Source organism: Zingiber officinale, chromosome 5B (assembly GCF_018446385.1).
Source record: "Zingiber officinale cultivar Zhangliang chromosome 5B, Zo_v1.1, whole genome shotgun sequence".
NCBI classification, from domain to species: domain Eukaryota; kingdom Viridiplantae; phylum Streptophyta; class Magnoliopsida; order Zingiberales; family Zingiberaceae; genus Zingiber; species Zingiber officinale.
In genome coordinates this window covers 110,576,746-110,597,917 of record NC_055995.1, presented here as the reverse complement: position 1 = coordinate 110,597,917, position 21,172 = coordinate 110,576,746, and the positions used below count along the sequence as shown (strand labels likewise).

The 21,172-nt window shown below is 32.0% G+C and overlaps 1 protein-coding gene across 6 annotated transcripts in view; it reads left to right on the top strand.

The window, feature by feature from the left end:
• Positions 1-21,172, top strand: part of LOC121985343 (P-loop NTPase domain-containing protein LPA1 homolog 1-like) — a 114,371-nt gene that overhangs the window by 4,443 nt on the left and 88,756 nt on the right. For all 6 annotated transcript variants that reach the window (XR_006113125.1, XR_006113123.1, XR_006113124.1 and 3 more), the window contains exons 4-7: positions 5,344-5,377; positions 5,795-5,853; positions 20,720-20,834; positions 20,915-20,952. Coding sequence is in view for 3 of the 6 variants with exons in the window: in XM_042538733.1 (XP_042394667.1) it covers positions 5,344-5,377; positions 5,795-5,853; positions 20,720-20,834; positions 20,915-20,952 (246 nt within the window). In the remaining 3 variants the exon portion in view is untranslated. The remainder of the gene's footprint in view (positions 1-5,343; positions 5,378-5,794; positions 5,854-20,719; positions 20,835-20,914; positions 20,953-21,172) is intronic.

Here is a 21,172-nt window from a genome sequence, read left to right as displayed (position 1 = left end):
TAAGAAGACTGAACAAGAGGGAGGGCATCAATAAAGGGAAGTGGAGGTCTTGCTTACCCTATTAAGGGTAGGCTGGGATTGTGGGAGAGAGCGCAGAAAAACAAAGATTTCTTTCAATATTCTGATTTAGCTTCAACTTTGTGGTTGTGCTGGAATGTGGGAAGTAATTCTGGTAGCAAAAGGATGCCTCATAATCCTGCAAGCATATTTATGTTCAATTGACATTTTCCCAAGATTTTTATATGGTATTTGACTACGGACTATTTGAACATTCTGAAACTAGGTGTGTAAGCATGTTGGATTGTGTTTGGGGCAAGCTTGATTGATGCACTGACTGTTCAAGTATGGGGTATGGGAAAAACGTGTACTTGAAACTTGAATTTTTGGAAAAAATCCCATGTGGTTGGGTTTTGGAATTTTTTGGATCTTCTTGTCTATGGGATTGTTTAAGTTTTTTATGTTTGTGCCAAAAATTGTTGAGTAGAATTTTAAATTAATTTCTAAACTGAGCTTTCCTATGAACATCCCTAGCCCTTGGAAGCCATGTTCACTCTCTCTTTAGGAAAATAATTATAATTGTATAGGTAAAGATTAACTTGTTTAACTTAAAAGGTGGTCCTTGAGGTTGTTTTAACTCAAAATCTACTTTCAATATCTAATCTACCTCACAATCTTGATTCCATGCATTTATTTGGGTTTTCACTTTCCCTGAAAGAAGTGATAGTAAACATGGCACATCTTTCTGATTGATGGAAGTTGAGCAATGTTCATCTTCGTCCACCGGTGATTTCATGAGACTTGATGCAGTGTAAGGATAATTCCATATACCTTAGCCAATATCCTCATGAGGTTGTGTGCTTTATTTGACAATTTCACACGGGAGAGAAGAATCTCCAAAACAGAGTTGTACAATTAATTGAATGATAAAAAATAGAGAATCATGCAAAAAATACACTATGATTACTAGAATCACCCAAAGAAAATAAAACATTTTTTTGCAAATAAAATAAAATTGAAAAATAAACAAAGAACATTAACTCTTAATGAGCTGCAGTAAATTGTCTTCAAAGAACTGACCCTTTGATTCATCAACTATCTTTTTTTCTTTGGTTGGAACATTGAATAAGAACTATAAGCTATCACAAGGCAGAAACTTTGAATAAGAACTAGAAGTTATCACAAGGAAGAAACATTGTAGTTGTGTTGTGTATAAATGCCTGAAAATGGATTATTCAAGATGAGAGTGGCGACTAAGGATTCTGAGAATGAAAGAGGACAACCTGTGGGAAAGTTAACAAACAAGAATAGAGGTGTAAATACCAAACGAAGTTAATTATTCTTCTATATTGAAAATTTGACTAACATTTAAGCTAGCAAGTGACACAAACTACTATTAGAATCAATTTTTTAAATATTGAGCCATGCCATCCAGTACTGCCAAAACATTTTGTTATGTTGGGAGATCAAGACATGAAAATCAATGTACCACCATGCCACAATGCGTTGTTCAAGCCAAGCAAGGTAAAATGGTATGTTCGTTTGTCTTGGCCAACATCAAAACCACATGAATCCATCCAACTTCAACTCATGAAGATTAGAATATTTTTTTTTAATCTCAAGGAGATAAAGACAAGAGGAGAGGAAAATAAGCTATGAAAGGTCTAGCAATTAAGGAGAGAATGCACATTGATTCGGTTGTAGTTGTTGAAGGCTATGAACATTGGAGGAAGATTTATAGCAAACTTAAATCTAGTAGTACTGGTGGAGAAGAACAAAGGTAAGGTGGCTTGTGGGGATTTCATGAGCTTTTAGGTCTTGCAGATGATTTAATTTGGCAAAAGATAGCAATGTATTAATTAATTAATATGTTAATAAATTTATCATTAATTAATTAACATATCAATTAATTATTAATTATTTTGTATTTTGATTATTAATATATTAATTTAATATTTAATAAACATTGTATAAGTGGCTTTATTGTGATTAGAGAAGAATTTAAATGTTGAAAGTTGAAGCTCTAATAGATTTTTCTATATTTTGTGTTTAAAAGTCCCATGAAACTTCGTATTTTGTGAATTATTTCACTATTTTAAAAATATTAATACAACTTTTGTTAGATTTGATGTTGGTTGTTAATGGTTTCTCCACGCTGATGGTGAGATTTTACATGTGTTTCTCTTAAGAAATATGAGATGACCTTAGTTAATCTATAAAGTGGATGCTAATATAAGGATATTGATTTTTATCACAATGTAAGAGGAATATTAATTTAGCAATAATTTCACAATGCAATGATTTTTATTTTTACGGAAAAGAAAATTAACTATAATACAACAACAAAACCCAGTGGGGTCGGCTATATGGATCCTTCTACGCCATTAGGCTCTATTCACTACTATATTATCATTTATATTTAAATAAATTATATTTTATTTTATTGGTTGCTAACTAAGTCTTTTTTGGTCTTCCTCGTTTGCTGTGCACATTTCTCATAGATTCACATTATCTAATTGGAATATTTATTGTCCATCTAAGTACATGTCTGTACCACCATAAATGTGTATCTCGTGTCTCCCAGAGTTTTAGTAAGAGCAACCTAACTTTCTGATATCTTTATTTCTTATCCTGTCCATTTTTGTATGTCCGCACATTCACCTTAATATCTTTATCTCTATAACTCTCATCTCTTGTTCATGTGCTCGATTGATAACCCAACATGCATCCTATATAACAAGCAAGTCTAACCGCCATTTTGTAAAACTTTCCTTTAAATCTTAGAGGTATTTTACGATCATAGAGAACATCTTAAACTTTCTTCTATTTCAACCATCCTACTTATATTATATATAAGGTATCCCTCTCAATTCCTCTATCTTTTTACAAAAATGATCCTAAATACTTAAAACTCTTAGTTACACAATTTATCATCTTCTATCTTAATAATTGTGGCATTACATCAAAGATTTCTAAACTTAAATTCATTATTCTGTCTGTGCTGTACTAAGCCTAAAATCTTTCACTTATAGCATTTCTCGCCAAGATTCGAGAGTAGCATTTTGAAATAGTAGATTATCATAAATGAATAAATAATCTCACTCAATCTCAAATATTTTCTTTCTAATTGCATTTTATTATCCACGGGGCCATGTGTCGTGGTAGGACATCCAGGTTGTCTCCCAGGCACCCGTGGTTCGAACCCTAGCTACGGCGTATTTGCAGAAATTTTTCCTCCAAATGGGGGGTGTAATCAAAGGATGCTGGGCTTCTGGGCTGGCCGCCACCCGATTTACCCTGGTGGCTGGTGGAAAACTTCCGTGGGGCCGGACTGGTCACCACAGGCTCGACGTTACCCAACCTGGTTAATCATTTTTTTTTTCTAATTGCATTTTACTCTCTTCAAAGCCCAATGCTACATAGATCACTTAGAACTTAGAATTTATAGAATTCCAACTTCAAAATATGAATTTTGTATCTAAAAAATTCTAACGATTAAATTTTCTTTCGGTGCATTACATTGAACTTAAAAAATGATTACAGCTCATATTAATAAAAAGAATAAAAACATAATACAGAGAGGCAAAGATATGTGTCCTATGAGTAGCAAAATCAGGTACTCATTCTATCAATCATTTTACATTATTTTCAGTGCATTTAAAGCTAAAAATTATTTTAACCAAGTGAAAATTTTTAAAAATATAATAATTTTAGTTGAACCTTAGTTTCATAATTGAATTCTTATTCAAAATAATTCACTATACAAATCTTAATTTGACAACCTTGGTCACATCCTTAATGGAAAATCAAATAGATAAATGTCTATCTAACTAAGTGGCATTTGTTTTTAAAAAGGGAAAATAATTTAATTTTGCCGATTTCAATCTATTAGGATCGTTTACCACCCATAGAATCAAATTTGTTTAATTTATGAATTTTTAAATTTTAAGAAATATTTAACTATAAAATAAAATGTATTTGCCTCCTTTTCAAATTTTCTTGTTCAATTATTTCAACCCATCAAGTTGTGTTGTTGTATCAAATAATTGTATAGTTATTTGGTGAAATAGTTTGATTGGGTGAAATATTCATTAAAAATAGAGGAAAGCACCAAATTAATTTAATGTCTAATGTGTGTTTTTTTTTTTAAAACTTAGGAAGTGATTAATTTGTTTCAATTCATTTAGTTATTTTACATAAAGCAAAAGGTGATATCGCTCACCCTAAGTGGCCTAGTATCGCCGGACCCCCATTACAAAATATAAAAGCAAGTAAATCACGGGGGTATTTTGTCCTAGCGCAACATCCATTTAATTGTTTTATTGAACAATATGATGGACAAAATTAATTAATTTCACATTTGCAGAACTAAAAAAAATATCATCTAAAATTAAATGGGCATTTGCCTCATTTTCAATCAAGTGATTTAACTAAATAACCTAATTCAAGAATCTAGCTGATTTGTGAGACAACTTAATGCATAGTAGAGTGCATTTTGGTTCAGTAAATGGGAATTTTTTTTATTTTGATATTTTGGAGTAATGAGGCCTGATCTCAGCATATCTCTGAACGTTAGGAGCCCAATTTGGGTAATTGCTCATTTCATTAATTGCATAGAGGTTCAACAACCATTCATGTTTTCCCCCTGCTTTTCCGACTTGGCATTTGTTAGGCTCTCCCCCTATAGTTTTACCTTTGCTCGAAGACTTGGATGGAACTGCGGCTACTAATGTTGCTTTTGAGGCTGCCATTGAACAGTTGTGAACATCTAGTGCATGTTTGCATCTCCTGCTTGGGAGTTGCATCCTCATCTCCATTTTTATGTTTTCAGTATCTTCCTCCTCCACTCCTTGAGAAGTGGAATGTTATCCCTGCTTGTATGCCACTGATCCCTCGTTACTCGTCTTCATGTTGAATGAAGCAAAAATTATATGAGCTCGTCTCCATTTAGCCTTCTCATCCACTTGAATGACTAGGAATTTCGTGTGGATGGATAAAAATTCAGAGTATGAGTGGGAGAAAAGGGTATCAGGAGTCATATGGCTGCGGGGGAAATAAAATAAGCCATTGAGAGTGAACTCCAGAGCAACATTTGCAGGCAGCAGAATGGACCACTAACCATCCCCATTAGCAGCAACTTTGTCTCATTTCATCAAGGTGTTGGGTGGCTGGTTTAGTTACACTCTTGTGGTTGGACTAGCCAGTGCTAAGTAAACTTTAAACCATGGTTGCATCTGTATTGTTTTTTTGCTTCCTAAAATTATTGCTTCAAGTTCATCCTTTAGAGATGACTCTTCAAATCAGTGTCACTTTGTATATTTTTACTTAACCATGCTATGTTTGCAGATCACAGTCTGACCTGGAAGCCAATCTTTTCAAGGTATCATCTTCCTTCTATTTATTTGTAAAACCCAGAAAAATCATATTAGTTAAATCAAGAGACTAAATTTTCTTAGTTTTCCCATTTAATGTCCCCACATTATCCAGAATTGTATTTATCCAATTAATTCTTCTTTGTGTGAAACCTTTAAACTAGTAAAATATATGTAATATCTTCTCGGCTCCCACTACTAGATTCTTTGTTTTTACTGAAGAATAAAAATCAGGCCACTGAATGATGTACCGTCCTAGGGCTGAATTACAGTTTCTAACTTGAAGTTTAATTGAACATCAGTGATATAAGCTTTCTTTAACAGTGAGCTACGAATTTGTTTTTTTATATCCTCTTTTCAAAACTCTATCATTCAGGAATTTTTTGGGTTATGAGTTTCAATCTTATTTGTATATCCACATGCAGCTCATGGAGCGAAGAAATTATGGAGAAGAGTACATAAACCGATATAAAATGATGACTAGGTAAGTCTTGGCATTGTTAAGTGGACTGTAGGCATTCTAGTTCAATTCTTATAAAGAATCACATATGGGATCTTGCTCTGAGCTACTGCAATGAAACCGTCTCTCTTTTGTCTTTCTTTTGTAATTCCAAATTTTATATTGCTATTCATATAACAGAATATGATGGAATATACAAAGGTGTGGGCATGGGGAACACCTCAGCTATCATCTCAGATGTATTAGGTGAGCCTGAGAAAAAGGATAGACTCAGAGAATGTTACCTTAGCTGAAACAAAAGCACGAATGTAACTTTGGAGAATAACATTGGCAGCTCTTTTGTAACCTAGAACATCTGGAAAGAAAATACGATAGATTATAATTCCTTGAGGACAACATATGAAACAAAGCAAGTTCATCCAAATAGGCATGATGAAATATTGTATGGTTTATTGCAAGGGAAGAAAAATAGAAAAAAGGACTTATCATGAAGTAGTCATGCAATTTGAAGTATTAAGGTTCTTGCAGTTTCAACACGATGCCTATTGCTAATCTCTGCGACACAATTCTATTAGATGTTTGAGAACAAGATGTTGACAGAGAATATTTGATTAGAGGAAAGTTTGAAAGCTAGTGGCGAAGCTGCAACGGCATGCTATTTCTCATGTTGGGTTACAAATTGTGTTTTGATCCCAGTAGAGAAGAAAGTGACAATAATGAAAACTTGAGACTGTTATTTCATTAAAAGGAGTAACATCTTGCATGAGTACTCTTCAATAAAGTTGACAAAATACCTAAAATGAAACTTTGAAGGGACACAATTAGGACCCCAAGCATTAGTGGACTAGGGAAAAGGTACATGAGCATGTTCTCTAACTTGACTAGAGAACAGGATTGAAAGTTAACCTTGGTAATATAATCACACTCAAAACTTTGTAGCCATGATAAACTAGGAAATATATTCTCTACATCTTGCAGACTAAGATGCCTTAGGTGACTTGACTATATATTTGTAGAGGACCTGAGTCAGCAACTATAACAGATGAATGTGGAGATTCTGTCAACTGACGCAACCTTTCAGAATTATATGCTCTTACCAATTATCATTCCAGTGTTCTGACATCCTAAAGAGAAACATAATCAATTGCCAAAGCAACTGGAAAATCTAGGAAAATAGAGAACCAAAGAAAGTGGTAAAGTTGGCATAAGAGTGATTTGACCAACAACCTTCATAGGTTCTGTTCCTAGCATTGGATGGTTAACTGAATGTGCTTGAGGAATGAAAGCTATAGGATGTAGCAACAACTCTAGGAAGATAGGTAACAAGAGGATTGAAAAGGAGATTTAGAGGACCAATACCAATTTGCAGAGATTAAGAATTTATTAGCAAATCAAATATGAGCCAAAGAATTTGATCTGTTAGAATCTCTATACAAAATTTGATAAAAAAAACCACAGTGAAGAAGATAGGCTACAAGATTGTAGCTGCTGGATGAAGGAATTTAGAAGGGAAGAAACAAACTCAAGGGACATGTGAAGAAATCAAATAGTAGCAAAGAAACAACTCACTCAAATGGGGAACATCCAAACATAGCACTGAAATTGGTGAAAATCAAAGAGCACTGAAGTTCAAGAGAAACACTAGCTAGACGCATAATTGCAATCATGATTCGCACTTGTAGAATGTGGCCTTAGAGATTGCACGAGGACAAATTTTTAACAATTGATCAAGACAATGTATTGGAAATTTTGAAATTGTCTAAGTTATTTAAAATTTTATAGTTTGTTGTATTTCTAGAAAAATATTTAGGTAATTTTAAAAAGTTCAAGTCTTTTAGAAAAGTCAATTATATTTTGTATTAGGATAAAATGAGTTGTTTTTTGATTTTCTGAAGAATGAGTTTACTGCCATTTTACAAAAGGGGTTACAATGTTTGAATAAATAAATTTTTATTGGATTCTTTATGAGAGGGTTTTTCCTATGAGTAGGGTTTTATTTTCTTGAGATGTTTCTCCCATTACTTCATCAATTTTATCCAAGTTCTTGTGTGGTTCCGCTAGTTGATTTTGTTCATGCCTTAATTGGTATTTAGATCTCATGTTTAATGGCTTAATCATAGTACTAGCCAAGGAAAAGAATGTCGTTCCATGCCGGGTAGTACAGACGGTTTTTATCGTTCCGCCCCCCGCCAAAATCGGCACATAGCCCGATTATTTCAGCGTGCATCACGCGCGCATCTGTGACAGCACGCGCGCTGTTGCGATCGATTAATTGAGCAACAGATGGAATTGAATCGATTCCTTCTGTCTCGATCGATTAATCGTGCGACAGAAGGAATGCGATTCCTTTAGTCGCGATTGATTAATTGCGTGATAGAAGGAATTAAATCCATTCCTTTGTCACGATCAATTAATTGCGCAGCATTAGAAGGTAAAAAAAATCTATAAAGAGGCACCAGAGAGTGATCGATCAGCAGCAGCGAGGCAAGTAGCGACGAGGCGAGTAGTGAGAGCGGTGACACTCCGTAGGTGTGATTTCTCCTATTGGCCGACGTCCCTATCTCGGATGTGTCGCAGGCGGTGCAGAGTCGTTGGACGCCTCCGGTGGATTCAGAAGCTTTGCTGGACGCTTCCAGAGGCGCCGGAAGTATACCACGACACCTTCGGCGCTGGCGGTGCCACGGGACGCCTTCGGCGACGCCGGGATAGTTGTTGGACTCCTCCGACGACGTTAGAATCTTCGTCGGACGCCTTCGGTGGCGCTGGAGGCATCTCGCAATGCCTTTGGCGCCGCTGGACCCCGCGATCTGCCGCCGCCGTGAGATAATTATATTTTAGATTTAATTAATTTAAAAAATTCCCAAGGTATGCGTGATATTCCAAACATGCTTTTATAAATCCTAATTAAATTATCTTAATGAAATATATAAAAAATATATTTAAAATTAAAATTTTAATTAATATTTTGATTTTTTTTAATGTTTTAAATTGTATTTAATTTTTTTAAAAAATTATAATAAATCTGATTTATATTTTAATATTTTAAATTTCATTTAAAAATTCAAAAAAATTATAAAAATTCAGATTTATATTCTAATATTTTTTTATTATTTTAAATTTCATTTAAAAATTCAATTTAATTTAAAATTTTAAAAAATATAATAATTCAGATTTATATTCTAATATTCTAATAAATTAAATTTATATTCTGATATTTTATTATTTTGTATTTTTTTACTATTTTACTATTTAATTGATATTTATTTACTATTTTAAATTTATATTATTTAATATAATAACCAATTAAATGAATAAATAATTAATTTGCATAATTATTATATGTAAAGTAACATCTTTGTGTTAATTTATATATTTATTATAGATAATATTTTTTAATTTTAGAATTAATTTGAAATTTGGATCATAAATATTAACATATTTAACTTTTTACTTTTAAGATTATTGCTTCCTTGACATATGAAATATATATTTTTGTGTTAGAATGTTTCTTTGTCATATATATTTGTCTTAGAATGCTTTTTACTTGATTTGTCTAGGTAATATTATATGTCCTTTATTTTGATAGTTTTGATAAAGGTATACTGTCAAGTTTATGATTCCTAATAAAACACTTATAATTTTGTACAATTCTGATCATTCTAAATTGAGAAAGTTGAAATAATATTCTTAGGAGATTGTTTCAAATTTCAAAAAGTTGCTCTTTATAGTTTATATACTTAATTTGTTAGTTTACAATGATAAATTCATTCATGACGTTATAAAATGATGGCCATTACCTGAAAATACGTATTATTCTTAATTTTTTATAATGCATAGGTAATGACACCAAAACAACAATCTTATGATCCAGCTTGGAGACATGCACGTCGATTAGAAAATCGATTCTATTGGCAATGTTTGTATTGCGATATGATTGGACGTGACATGGGGTCACACGCCTAAAACAACATCTTGTTGGTGGATATCTAGATGTTTCTAATTGTCTAAAAGTTTCTCAAGAAGTTCGTCGTGCAATGAAAGAGGAACTTGATGGCAAAAGCATTAAAGTATAAACAATGACAACATGAACTTGTTGATAGCCGAAACTCTAAAGAACCAATCTATGATGAATTTGAAGATCGCGGTGAAGTTCCAAATGACGAAGACTTTTTAGCAGCTCTCAGTGCCTCTCGAACTCAATATGACTATAAGTAAAATATGCGACATAGAAGTGGCTAGTGGAAGTGGCGTAACCATTGCAGCAACATTAGGAAGGAGTGCAAGTACTCGTATTATTTCAACACAAGGTGATATTGGTCATTTTTTTTTCCTTCTATGGACGAAGGCGTTTAGTTGATATTATTGATATTGATCCACTAGCATTCCCAAGCCATGTTAGCAAACATACTAGGATTGATGATGCATATTGAAAAGAGAAAAAGAAATCAATCGTAAAAGTATTGCTAAATTTTTTCATTTTAATCATATTCCCCCAAATGCAACAAACAACACATATTACATAACATGGTGTCCAACATCCAAAAATTTGGTCCCGGTATTCAACCTCCGATTGCATATAAAATTGTCAGTCCATATTTAGATGAACAAGTGGAGGAGATCAAGATTTGAATCCTATCATGCAAGAAGCAATAGAGCTTATATGGGGTTACGTTGATATGTGATGGTTGGACAGGACCTACTGGGATGAGCATTATCAACTTTCTATTATACTGTAATAGAAAGATAATATTTCATAAATCTATTGATGTAACTACAGACTATCATGATGCACCCTACATATATCGTTTGATGGATAGTGTAGTTTAAGAGATAGGTGCAGAACATTTAGTACAAGTGATTAAGATAATGGTGTCAACTTTAAGAGGGTTGGAGAGTTATTGGAGCAAAAGTATCAAATATTATTTGGAACACCTTGTGCAGCACACTGTATCAATTTGATGATGACAGATATTAGTAAGCTCGATATAGTGAAGAAAGTAGTGAAAAAAGGTCAATCTTTAACAAAATTTCTCTATAATCATCATTAGGTTTATTTGGGAAAATTTGCTACTCACTTTTTCCTGTTAAAATCGTTGAATTAGAAAAAAGTCGGATTGAAGATCATGTTCTCTTCTAAGGATTGGGAAGCATCTCAATATTCTAACACGACTGAAGGTAAGGAGGTGCAAAAAATTATTATATCTGTCAGATTTTGGGACTAGATCGTAGATATTCTTATAGCAGTAAAACCAGTGTACGTTGTTCTACGTAAAGTCGATATGGACAAGAAGCCATAAACGGGCAACGTTTACCACCTAATTCATGAAGCAAAAGAGGAAATTAAGAGGCGTCTACAATTACTGACCAAGTATCAACATTACATTGATAATCATTGCAAGATGGGATGATCAAATGGAAAAATCTATTCATTTGGCCTGTACGTGTTTTTTAATGATAAAGAATTTTTAATATTGTTATTAATAATTATGTATGTTTAATTATTATAGGTTATTATCTCAATCCGATATATTAATACCGTTATAATCTTAACACAAATGATAATTTATTAGTGACCCTCAGACATGTAATATCAAGACTATATATAAATAGAGAATCAATTGCTGAGACTATTAATGAAAGTCGATTATTTCGAGAGGCATATTGTTCTTTTAGTGATCTTATTGCTGTGTCATGCAGATATAAAATGGATGTAGGTAAATATAGTAAAAAATTATTACTAATTATTGTCAATAAATATAAATACTAAAAAAAATACTATTTATCTTATAGTTGAGTGGTTGTTACAATATGGAGGATTATCTCCAAATTTGAAAAAGATTAGTACGAATTCTCTCACAAACAACGTCTTCAAGTAGTTGTGAAAGAAATTGGTCAACTTTCTTCCTCATTCATACAAAATTACAAAATCGTCTTTCTTATCGTCGCTTGGAGAAGATGGTCTACGTTCATTATAATATGCGTTTTCAACTAAGAGCAATAACAGAAGAGAATGAAGAACAAGAGTGGTGATGTAGATATATTTGATATTGGATTTGTCTAAACTGAGAATGATCCAATGATGGATTGGTGGAGCACTGTTGTGGCTGAGAATCCATTATATGATGAAGCAGGAGACCCACCATGACCATCTCAATTTCTTACTCAACAGATTGAAAAAATACAATCTAAGGAGACATCTGTGAGAAAGAAGATGATGAAGCTTTTGATCAAGAATTTTGATTTTATGGATCTCGGTCTAGACATTCTCAAACATCCCAACCCCAAACTCATCCAAAGTCCATAGATAAAAGTAAAAGCAAAGATAAAACTCTTACAATTTTTACTAAAGAAAGAAAATGACAAACCTCCTGCTTTTACGAGAAGGGGTCAATTGAGAATTAGAAAAAATCCATTGATGTAATTGATGAGCAAGAACATGATGACATTGATGAAATATTATTACCTTCTGACATTGTAATCCGACGAGAAGTTCGAAATGAGGCAAGGTAAAAGATTTAATTGAAAATTTTAATAAATTAAATAATAAGATATCTTTATGTTATGATATTTTAAATAGTCTTTAAAAACTCATTCATATATGGGTGACTTGCCATTGGACAATTCATAATGAATCTAAAAAGGTTTACTAACACATCAAATTATTTAATAAAGTACATACCATTCATAATATATTTTTAATATCATTTGATGATGTTAATTCTAATATTGCAAATATTGAAGAAATTAAAATTGTATGTCAATTTGCTATTGATGGTTTATAGTTTTATATTTGATGTATGTCATGTTTTAAATTTATGCATGTAAGATCAATTAAGAACTTTAGAAAATCAACTTAGACTAATTAAATTTGTTATTTCTTATTTATGGTCGCCTCCTAATATAATGGAATAATAGGATAAAATTTGTAAATTCAATAGAATGAGACTTAAAAAATTTCCATATGATCTACTAATATGTTAGAATTTAACATATAAATTATTACAAGATTCAGTTTTATATTGAAAATTATTGTGTTTATTTTTGCAAAAAATGTTAATAATACCAATGTATATTTATTTTCACACCAATAAAATATATGTAATATTTATAAAATTTTAAAAGTATTTATTAATGCAATCGGATATCTGGTATTTATTATCATACTTCTTATTAATTGTAATGAATTTTTATAATATAGCTTTAATTTTAAATGAATATACGATGAATGAATTTTTATCTTCTTGAGTGTTAATAATAAAGGCAAAATGGTTTTTTTTATTATATTAGATATTTATTTAGTTGCATTTATTTTAGATTCTAGATTTAAATTAAATATTTTGCATGAAATGTTAGTTATGTGTTTTGATGCATTAATAAAATCTAAAGTTTCTTTTTCTAATCCTACTTTTATTATACAAAATATCAGTAATGCAATTAAAAGAAAAAGTATTAGTAGTAGTGGTTTAAATTCATGAAGGGACAATGAAAATATTTTAGTCTTAGTAGAATAAAGACAATATATGGAATTTAAGTTTAACAATATTAGACATAATGAGACAATTGTTAAGATAGGAGATGACGAGTTGCCCGGAACCGAGAGCTTTAGATATTTAGGATCATTTTTGCAAAATGATGGAGGGATTGAGAGAGATGCCTTATATAGAATATAAGCAGGATGGTTGAAATGGAGGAGAGCGCCAAGTGCTTTATGTGATCATAAAGTACCTTTAAAACTTAAAGGAAAGTTCTACAAGACCGCAGTTAGACTTGCTTTGTTATATGAAACTGAATGTTAAGCTATGACTCGAGCACATGAGCAGAAGATGAGAGTTTCAGAGACGAGGATGTTAAGGTGGATGTGTGGACATACGAAAATTGATAGAATAAGAAATGAGAGCATTAGAGTGAAAGTCGGAGTTGCATCTATTAAGAGAAAACTCCGAGAAACACGGTTAAGATGATACGGGCATGTACTTAGATGACCAATAAATGTTCCAGTTAGGCGATGTGAAACTATGATAAATACGCATATCAAACGAGGAAAAGAAAGACCGAAAAAGACTTAGTTAGCAATAATAAAATAAGATAAAATTTATTTAAGTATAGATGATAATATAGTAGGAGCTAGAGCTCTATGGCATAAAAAGATTCATATAGCCGACCTCACCTAGTGGGATAAGACTTTGGTTGTTGTAGTTGTTGTTGGTGGTTGTATAATCATTTTAATTAAAATTGCTATAATAAAAATTGTTAGGAATTGAAGGATGGTGATCGAATGGTTAGATGGGGCGAATAATACTTGACCTATAAATACGTTTTAGTAGGTCAATGAGACACAGATAGTCACAAGGAAAATAAGAAACATACATTACAATGCTATTAAACCGATATAACGTGGTTTAAAACTCTTGTTCCTAGTTCCTACTCTACTACTTTATGACTTATGACTCTGAGATGAGTCACTCCCAAATACCCCCACTATCATTTCTCTTTCTTGGACCTTTCGAAGGTAGAGAAATCTCTTGCAAGAGAGTTCTTTCATATGATTAAGAATAAGAGAGTAAGTAAGAAGCACAATAATTTAGGCTTACAATTACAATAAGAGTTAGAGATGTAAGAAGTTAATCATAAGTTCCAACATTTTCAAGCTCTCATTGGTCCTTCCTTTATACCCTTTAGCTTGTCTTTAGCTTCACTTGTTTTCTTCTATAGATTAGTTGTCTGATTGCATTTCTATTCTACTATTTTTGCAATCAATATAATTTTTTAGTTTGCAACAAATCTCTAAGTCGACTCCGCTTGCCATCAGATGACAACTCTGTAATCCAATGACAACTTGAGTTGATTGATGCTAACTTCAGTTGATTGTATGACTTTATCCGATCTATCATTTATGAATGCAACTTTTCCTCAATTTGATCAATGATTTTTTTTTAATTTGTTAGGAATTTAGTTGATTGCCTTGTCGACTCAACTCATCTAGTTGACTTAAAGTTTTTAATAAAAATGTTCTATTTGCAAGTCATTAAGCCTCAGTCAACTTCTTAGTTGGCTCAGTTCACTAGTCAAATGGGAGCACTTTCCAATTGACTAGATCATTAATTCCAAACAATCTAACAGTTCTATCCTTACACAAGTTATTGTCACATAAGTCAAGAGCTATCCTAATCTAAAATATTATTGCTCGACTCTCATAACTCAAATAAAAATTTAACTTTTGCCATTGAAGTTATCTCCCAATTGTTCTCAAGTAACTTGGATGCACGGAGCCTCAACTCATTCTATATGCCATTCTTCACTCTTTACCGACATAGTTATCTTCCAAAGTTATCATTGTAATGCTTCTTGTTCGATGATCCCTTAAATGTCGATATCATGTTTCTCTAATCTTGATTGCACCGTGAGTCATCGAGCCAATTACCAATCTTAGAAGCACTAAGTCTCTGTATGTATTCTACAAGTCTCTCCATGACTATACAAATTAAAAACAAAGGTAAAACTAACTTAAACACTTTGACCAACACATCAAAACTTATTCTTAACCAACCACATGGGGCATGATTACATCGACAAAAGTCATATATATATATATATATATATAAGTGTTATAATCTCATAATAGTAGTATAACTTATAAAAGTGTATATGTCATATACGTGTACTATATATTTATATACGACAATAACAACCAAACCTCATCCCACTAGGTGGGATCTGCATCCTTCTATACCATTGCGCTCTATCCCCATACTATATCATTATTTATATTTAAATAAATTTTATCTTGTTTTATTATTGCTAACAAAGTCTTTTTTTATTTTCCTCATTTGATGTGCATATTTATCATAGTTTCAGCCAAACTGGAGTATTTATTGGTCTTAGTATATGTCCGTACTATCTTAAATGTACAACCCCAACTTTCTCTCTAATATTTTTATTTCTTATTTGTGCATTTGCTCATCCATCTTAACATTCTCATCTTTGTAAATCTCATCTTCTACTCATGTGCTTGAGTTATAGTACAACATTCAGCTCCATATAACATAGTCTAACTATTATTTTGCAAAACTTTTTTTTAAGTCTTAGAGGTATTTTACAATCACAAAGAATATCTGACATTTTTTTTCATTTCAACAATTTTGCTTGTATTCTATGTAAAACGTCCCTCTCAATCCTTCTATTTTTTTTTGTAAAAATGTTCCTAAATATTTAAAAATCTTAGTTCTTCAACTCTTATCTTAACAATTGTCTCATTACGTTTAATATTGCTAAAATTAAATTGCATATATTTTATCTTTACTCTATTAAGTTTAAAACCTTTTCACTTCTAGTGTTTCCCGTCAAAATTAAATTTTAAATGTCTTATTTATCAAAGCAATTGCATATGCAAATAACATTTACTATGGTATTGTATATTGGATGTGTGAGTTTGTCCATAATTAATGTAAAAAGATAGGAACTTAGAGCTGATCTTTGATGTGACTATCTTTATTGGAAACGTTTCGATTAAAATGCCTGAAGTCTTCACTCTTGTTATTATATTCTTATACATATCCTTAATAAGTTCAATATACGTTATGCTAGCACCTCTCTTTTCTAAAATTCTCCATATAATTTTCCTTGAGATTCTATCATAAACTATCGATTTTGATTATCGTTGTCTCCTTAGTTTTTTTCTATTATTCTTTTTCAAAATTTTATGGTATGACTAATTAATTTAATACCTCTATAGTTTATATAATTTTGTAGGTCTCTTTTGTTCTTATATAAGAGAACTAGAGTAATTACCCTCCTCTACCGATGATGCATTTTTTCATTCATAATATTTGATTGAATAACTTTGTAAGACATTCAGGGGGCGTTTGGTTCTTTCATAGGAATAGGAATCGGAATGAGAATCATTGTATTGTGGAATGAGAATGGGTATGAGCATGGATATCACTCTTAAAAGCAATGTTTGGTTACTTGCATATTTTCTATCGGAATAAATTAAAATTTACTTTTTTACCCTTAAAGGAAAATAAGAGAAAAAATTAGATGTGAGAAAAAGATGAATGTGAGAGAAAAATATGATAAAAGAGAATGATGAGAGAGAAAGTATGATGAGAAAAAATGAAGAGAGAGAAAGTGTGATGAGAGAAAATGAGAAAAGAGAGTATGATAGGAGAGAGCATGATGAGAGAGAAAATATGATATGAGAGAAAGTATGATGGGAGAGGATGAAGAGAGAAAATGTAATGAGAAAAAAAGAGGAGAGAGAGTGATGAGAGAGATTGAGGAGAGAGAAAGTATGGTAAGAGAGAAAGTATGATGAGAGAGAAAGTGTGATGAGAAAAAAAAGAAAACAGTGAGTGTAATGGGAGAGATTGAGAAGAGAGAAAGTGTGTTGAGGAAAAAAAAGGAGGGAGTGTGACAAGAGAGATTGAGGAGAGAAAAAGTGTGATGAGAGCGAAAGTGTGATGAGAAAAAAAAAAGGAAGAGAGTGCAATGGAAGAGATTGAGGAGAGAGAAAGTATGATGAGAGAGAAAGTGTAATGAGAAAAAAAGAGGAAAGAGAGTGTGATAGGAGAGATTAAGGAGAGAGAAAGTGTGTGATAAAATGATGAGAGAGAAAATATGATGAGAGAGAACAAGGAGAGAGAAGTGATACGAAAGAAAAAATAAATAAATATATTTTGATATTTGATATTAAGAGAGAAAATTTTAGTTTTAGGTCAAGGGTATTTTTGGAATAAGAAAATATTTTGATTGATGAAAATAAGGTAATGACTCATTGAAGGGGAGGTACATGAGAATGAGTCATTACCCAATTTCAAGGATTCATTCCCTTATTTGTATTCCTATTCCTATAATTCAAACATTAACAATGACAATCAATGATTCTCATTCCCATTCCTCACTCCTATTCCCCTAAACCAAACACCCCCTTAATACTTTGTTTCTAGACATTTCTATATTTCTATCGGAATATCATCTAGTCCAACTAATTTTTTTATTGTGCCCATTTAAAGCTTGATCTAGTTCTAAAGTTTGAATTCTATATTAAAAATTTAAATTTTTATACTCATTTGACCTGCTTAAATTACCTAAGTTAAGTTGATAATTTAAACTTAATTAAAAAATTGATGAAAATATTTCTTCTGTCACTTTTTTTATTTTATCATCATTTAATAATACTCTATTGCATTCATCTTCAATACATCTTATCTAGATGAGATCTCTTGTCTTCTTCTCTCTCGCTTTACCTATTTGTTAAATTATTTAATTTTCGATATAAGCATTCAAAAGTTTAATTCTTTGCTTCATTCATTGCATTTTTAGCCTTTTTCTTAGCTATTGTAATTTTTTTAAAGTTTTTTTTGTTATTACAAATATTATTCATTTTTTCTAATACTTTCTCATGCCACCATTAAAATTCTTTACTTGGTGGTGCACGCCCCTTTAACTCACTGAGTACACTTGACTACTATTTTTAATTTTAATGTCATCTTATTCCATATTGTATTCGAGTCGTCATGTATTTCTTGTGATTCTATCCTCTCCTAAAATATGTTTTACTTTCAATCATTTAATTCCACCACTTAATTTTAGGATTCGTGCACATCCTATTGATATTATGCTTAAGGTATACATTCAACACTACTAACATATATTGGGATGACTTAATCTTTACAATTTTTTTTATTTTTTATTCCTAATCATAAGAAAGTTAATTTGCGACTTATTATTCCCACCGGTGAACATAACTAAATATTCTTATTTTTTTTTTAAAAAAAACATATTAGCTAGTATAAAGTTATGCTATTGTAACTTTAGGCCATTCGATCATTGCACCATAACTTTATCATATCAACATCTCATTCTAGCGTTCTTATTGTAGCATCACTCGGCTTAATGTGTCATGTGACCACTGATCAATCAACTATTGGGTGGACTCAACCACAAACATAAAACATTCTATTCGTTGACTAATTAGCCTAAGTCGACTCCTTAGTTGACTTAGCTTACCAAGTTTGATTTTGCTTACCAAGTGAACTGTTTTGGAATTCTGATTATGATTATTTTAATGATCGAGTGTCATCTAAGTTGAGATCTACTCACTCCCACCTCTTCCAAGGATGTATTCTTTTGACTCTTACAATTGACATACCAAAGCTTATCTTGACTTCGCCACCAAGGTTATCTCGCATCAGGTTACTCGTCCCTGGGATGCATTGAATTTTTGTCTCACTACATGTGCTATTCTTCATGCTTCATCTATATAGTTCACATTATTTCTGGCTATTATTAACGTTGTGCCTTGATGTTCCTCTTTTTGTTGTTCCTTGGATGCCCTTTATTTTTCTTCTCCGAACTCTATCGAACCTTAAACCATGCACAAATTGCTATAACACCACCTTAGTGCTTCTCATTCTACATTGCTCGGTTGCCTTATGCAAGCTTCTCCATCCTCCAATCGACCTCCAACCTACTAAGTGTGTTGCCTTGACATTGACTGTCATCATCAACACTCGACCTCATTGAATCACCAGTTTTCCAAGCTTCATGTATGCCCTGCTAAGTTTCTGCACTACTTAAACACATATTAATATCAAAACTCAATGTCAAACCTAACCACTTATGTCTTAGGGCATGATTGGATTAACACTTTATACCATATATTGTCTCATAAATTTTTTAAAATACAATCATTTAATTAGTGTTTATACACAAATACCCTAGTTATCTATACGATGAACTAAGGCTATGCATTTTGACTATGACACTGGACTGAATTGGTACAATCTTGGTCAAAGGCCGAAACTCTTTCATGGTTCAAGATTTCTTACTTAAAATATATCTGTATGCTACCACCATCTCAACCTTACTGCATAATGAAAACTCTACTAGAGCAGCTCACAACAACAATATGAAAGCAAAATTAGTGCAAACCACAGGAACACCAGCCATCACTGAAGTTCCAGCTGATACTCAACAGTTGACCATCTCTTGAAAAACCATTTCAGTTCTATCCACAAACGACAAGCTTCATTATACTTCCAGCATATCCTGAGAATGTTAGCATTCTCCCCTTTTCAATTAGCTAATCCAGCTATCCAACCATAATCCACAGTTGAGGGTTACGGCTTCTTAAAATTTAACCTTTAAGAGGTAATGATGATCAGAACTCGTTAAACTTACTATATTATCATAAATTGTATGTTCTATAAGTGTGTCAATTAATTTGTTTGGGCTAAGAAAATGTAGGTTTACATTTTGTGTTGCAATTTTTAGGAATTTCTTTTAGTGCTTAGCCAGATGCTTTCTGTTGCAGTATTTTGCATGGGAATAATACATTATGAATATGCGACAAACAATAGAAGTATAATAACAACAACAACATTAAGTACCTAAGAGCATCCACATCAGATACCCCATTTAAAAATTTTACCTTAAATTTTAGATAGGGTAGCTAAAAAACCTTTGCATCAGCCGCCCTAACCATTCCTTAAATTATGCATTTATGAACAATACTTATCTAAATTTCGGGAATGAATTTCATTCCCTAAATATTATAGAGGAGAGAGAAGAAATATGGAAGTTGATATATGGTGCATTGAAAAGTGGATATCTAAATTTAATAAAGTAACTTTTTTACCTTGAATTATGCATTTTAGATAGGGAAGCTGGTGTGGATGCTCTAAACAAATTGATTTAGCCTCTTTAATTAAAAAGGCATTATAATTCTTCACTTTTAAGGATTATCTTGTTTGATCCCGTACTACTATCCTCATTACAGAAAAATTCCTTTTTCTTGGGATTTTTGTTTTTGATTTGCTCACTTTTTTGTCCGTTGACTACTGTAAGTGATTTCAAGCTTTCTTTTTATTTTTGTTGGTTGTTCTTTTAGGTTTCATCACCAAAGAGTACCATTGGTCATTCTTGTATGTGGAACTGCTTGTACTGGAAAGTCCACGATTGCAACACAACTTGCTCAAAGACTTAATTTACCAAATGTCTTGCAGGTTATTTGCTCATGACTAGTTTGATATTTATTCTTTGGAGTTATCAAATAGCAATTTATATTATAATGTGTTTTATGCAGACAGAAATGGTGTATGAACTTTTGCGCACATCAACAGAGTGAGTCTATCTATTTGGTATTTTGTACAATTTATTTGATCAAAGATTTTCAATGCCTGAAATCTTCAAGTGCTCCTGCTATTCTGTTTATCTAGTGATGCTGAAACACAGGCACCATATGTTACCTAAGCCTATTTTTCTGTTTTACTCTATTAAGGTGCATTATGGTTTAAGTCGACACTTCCCTCTTAAGCTGATGCATTTGTTCAAGCATATAAAG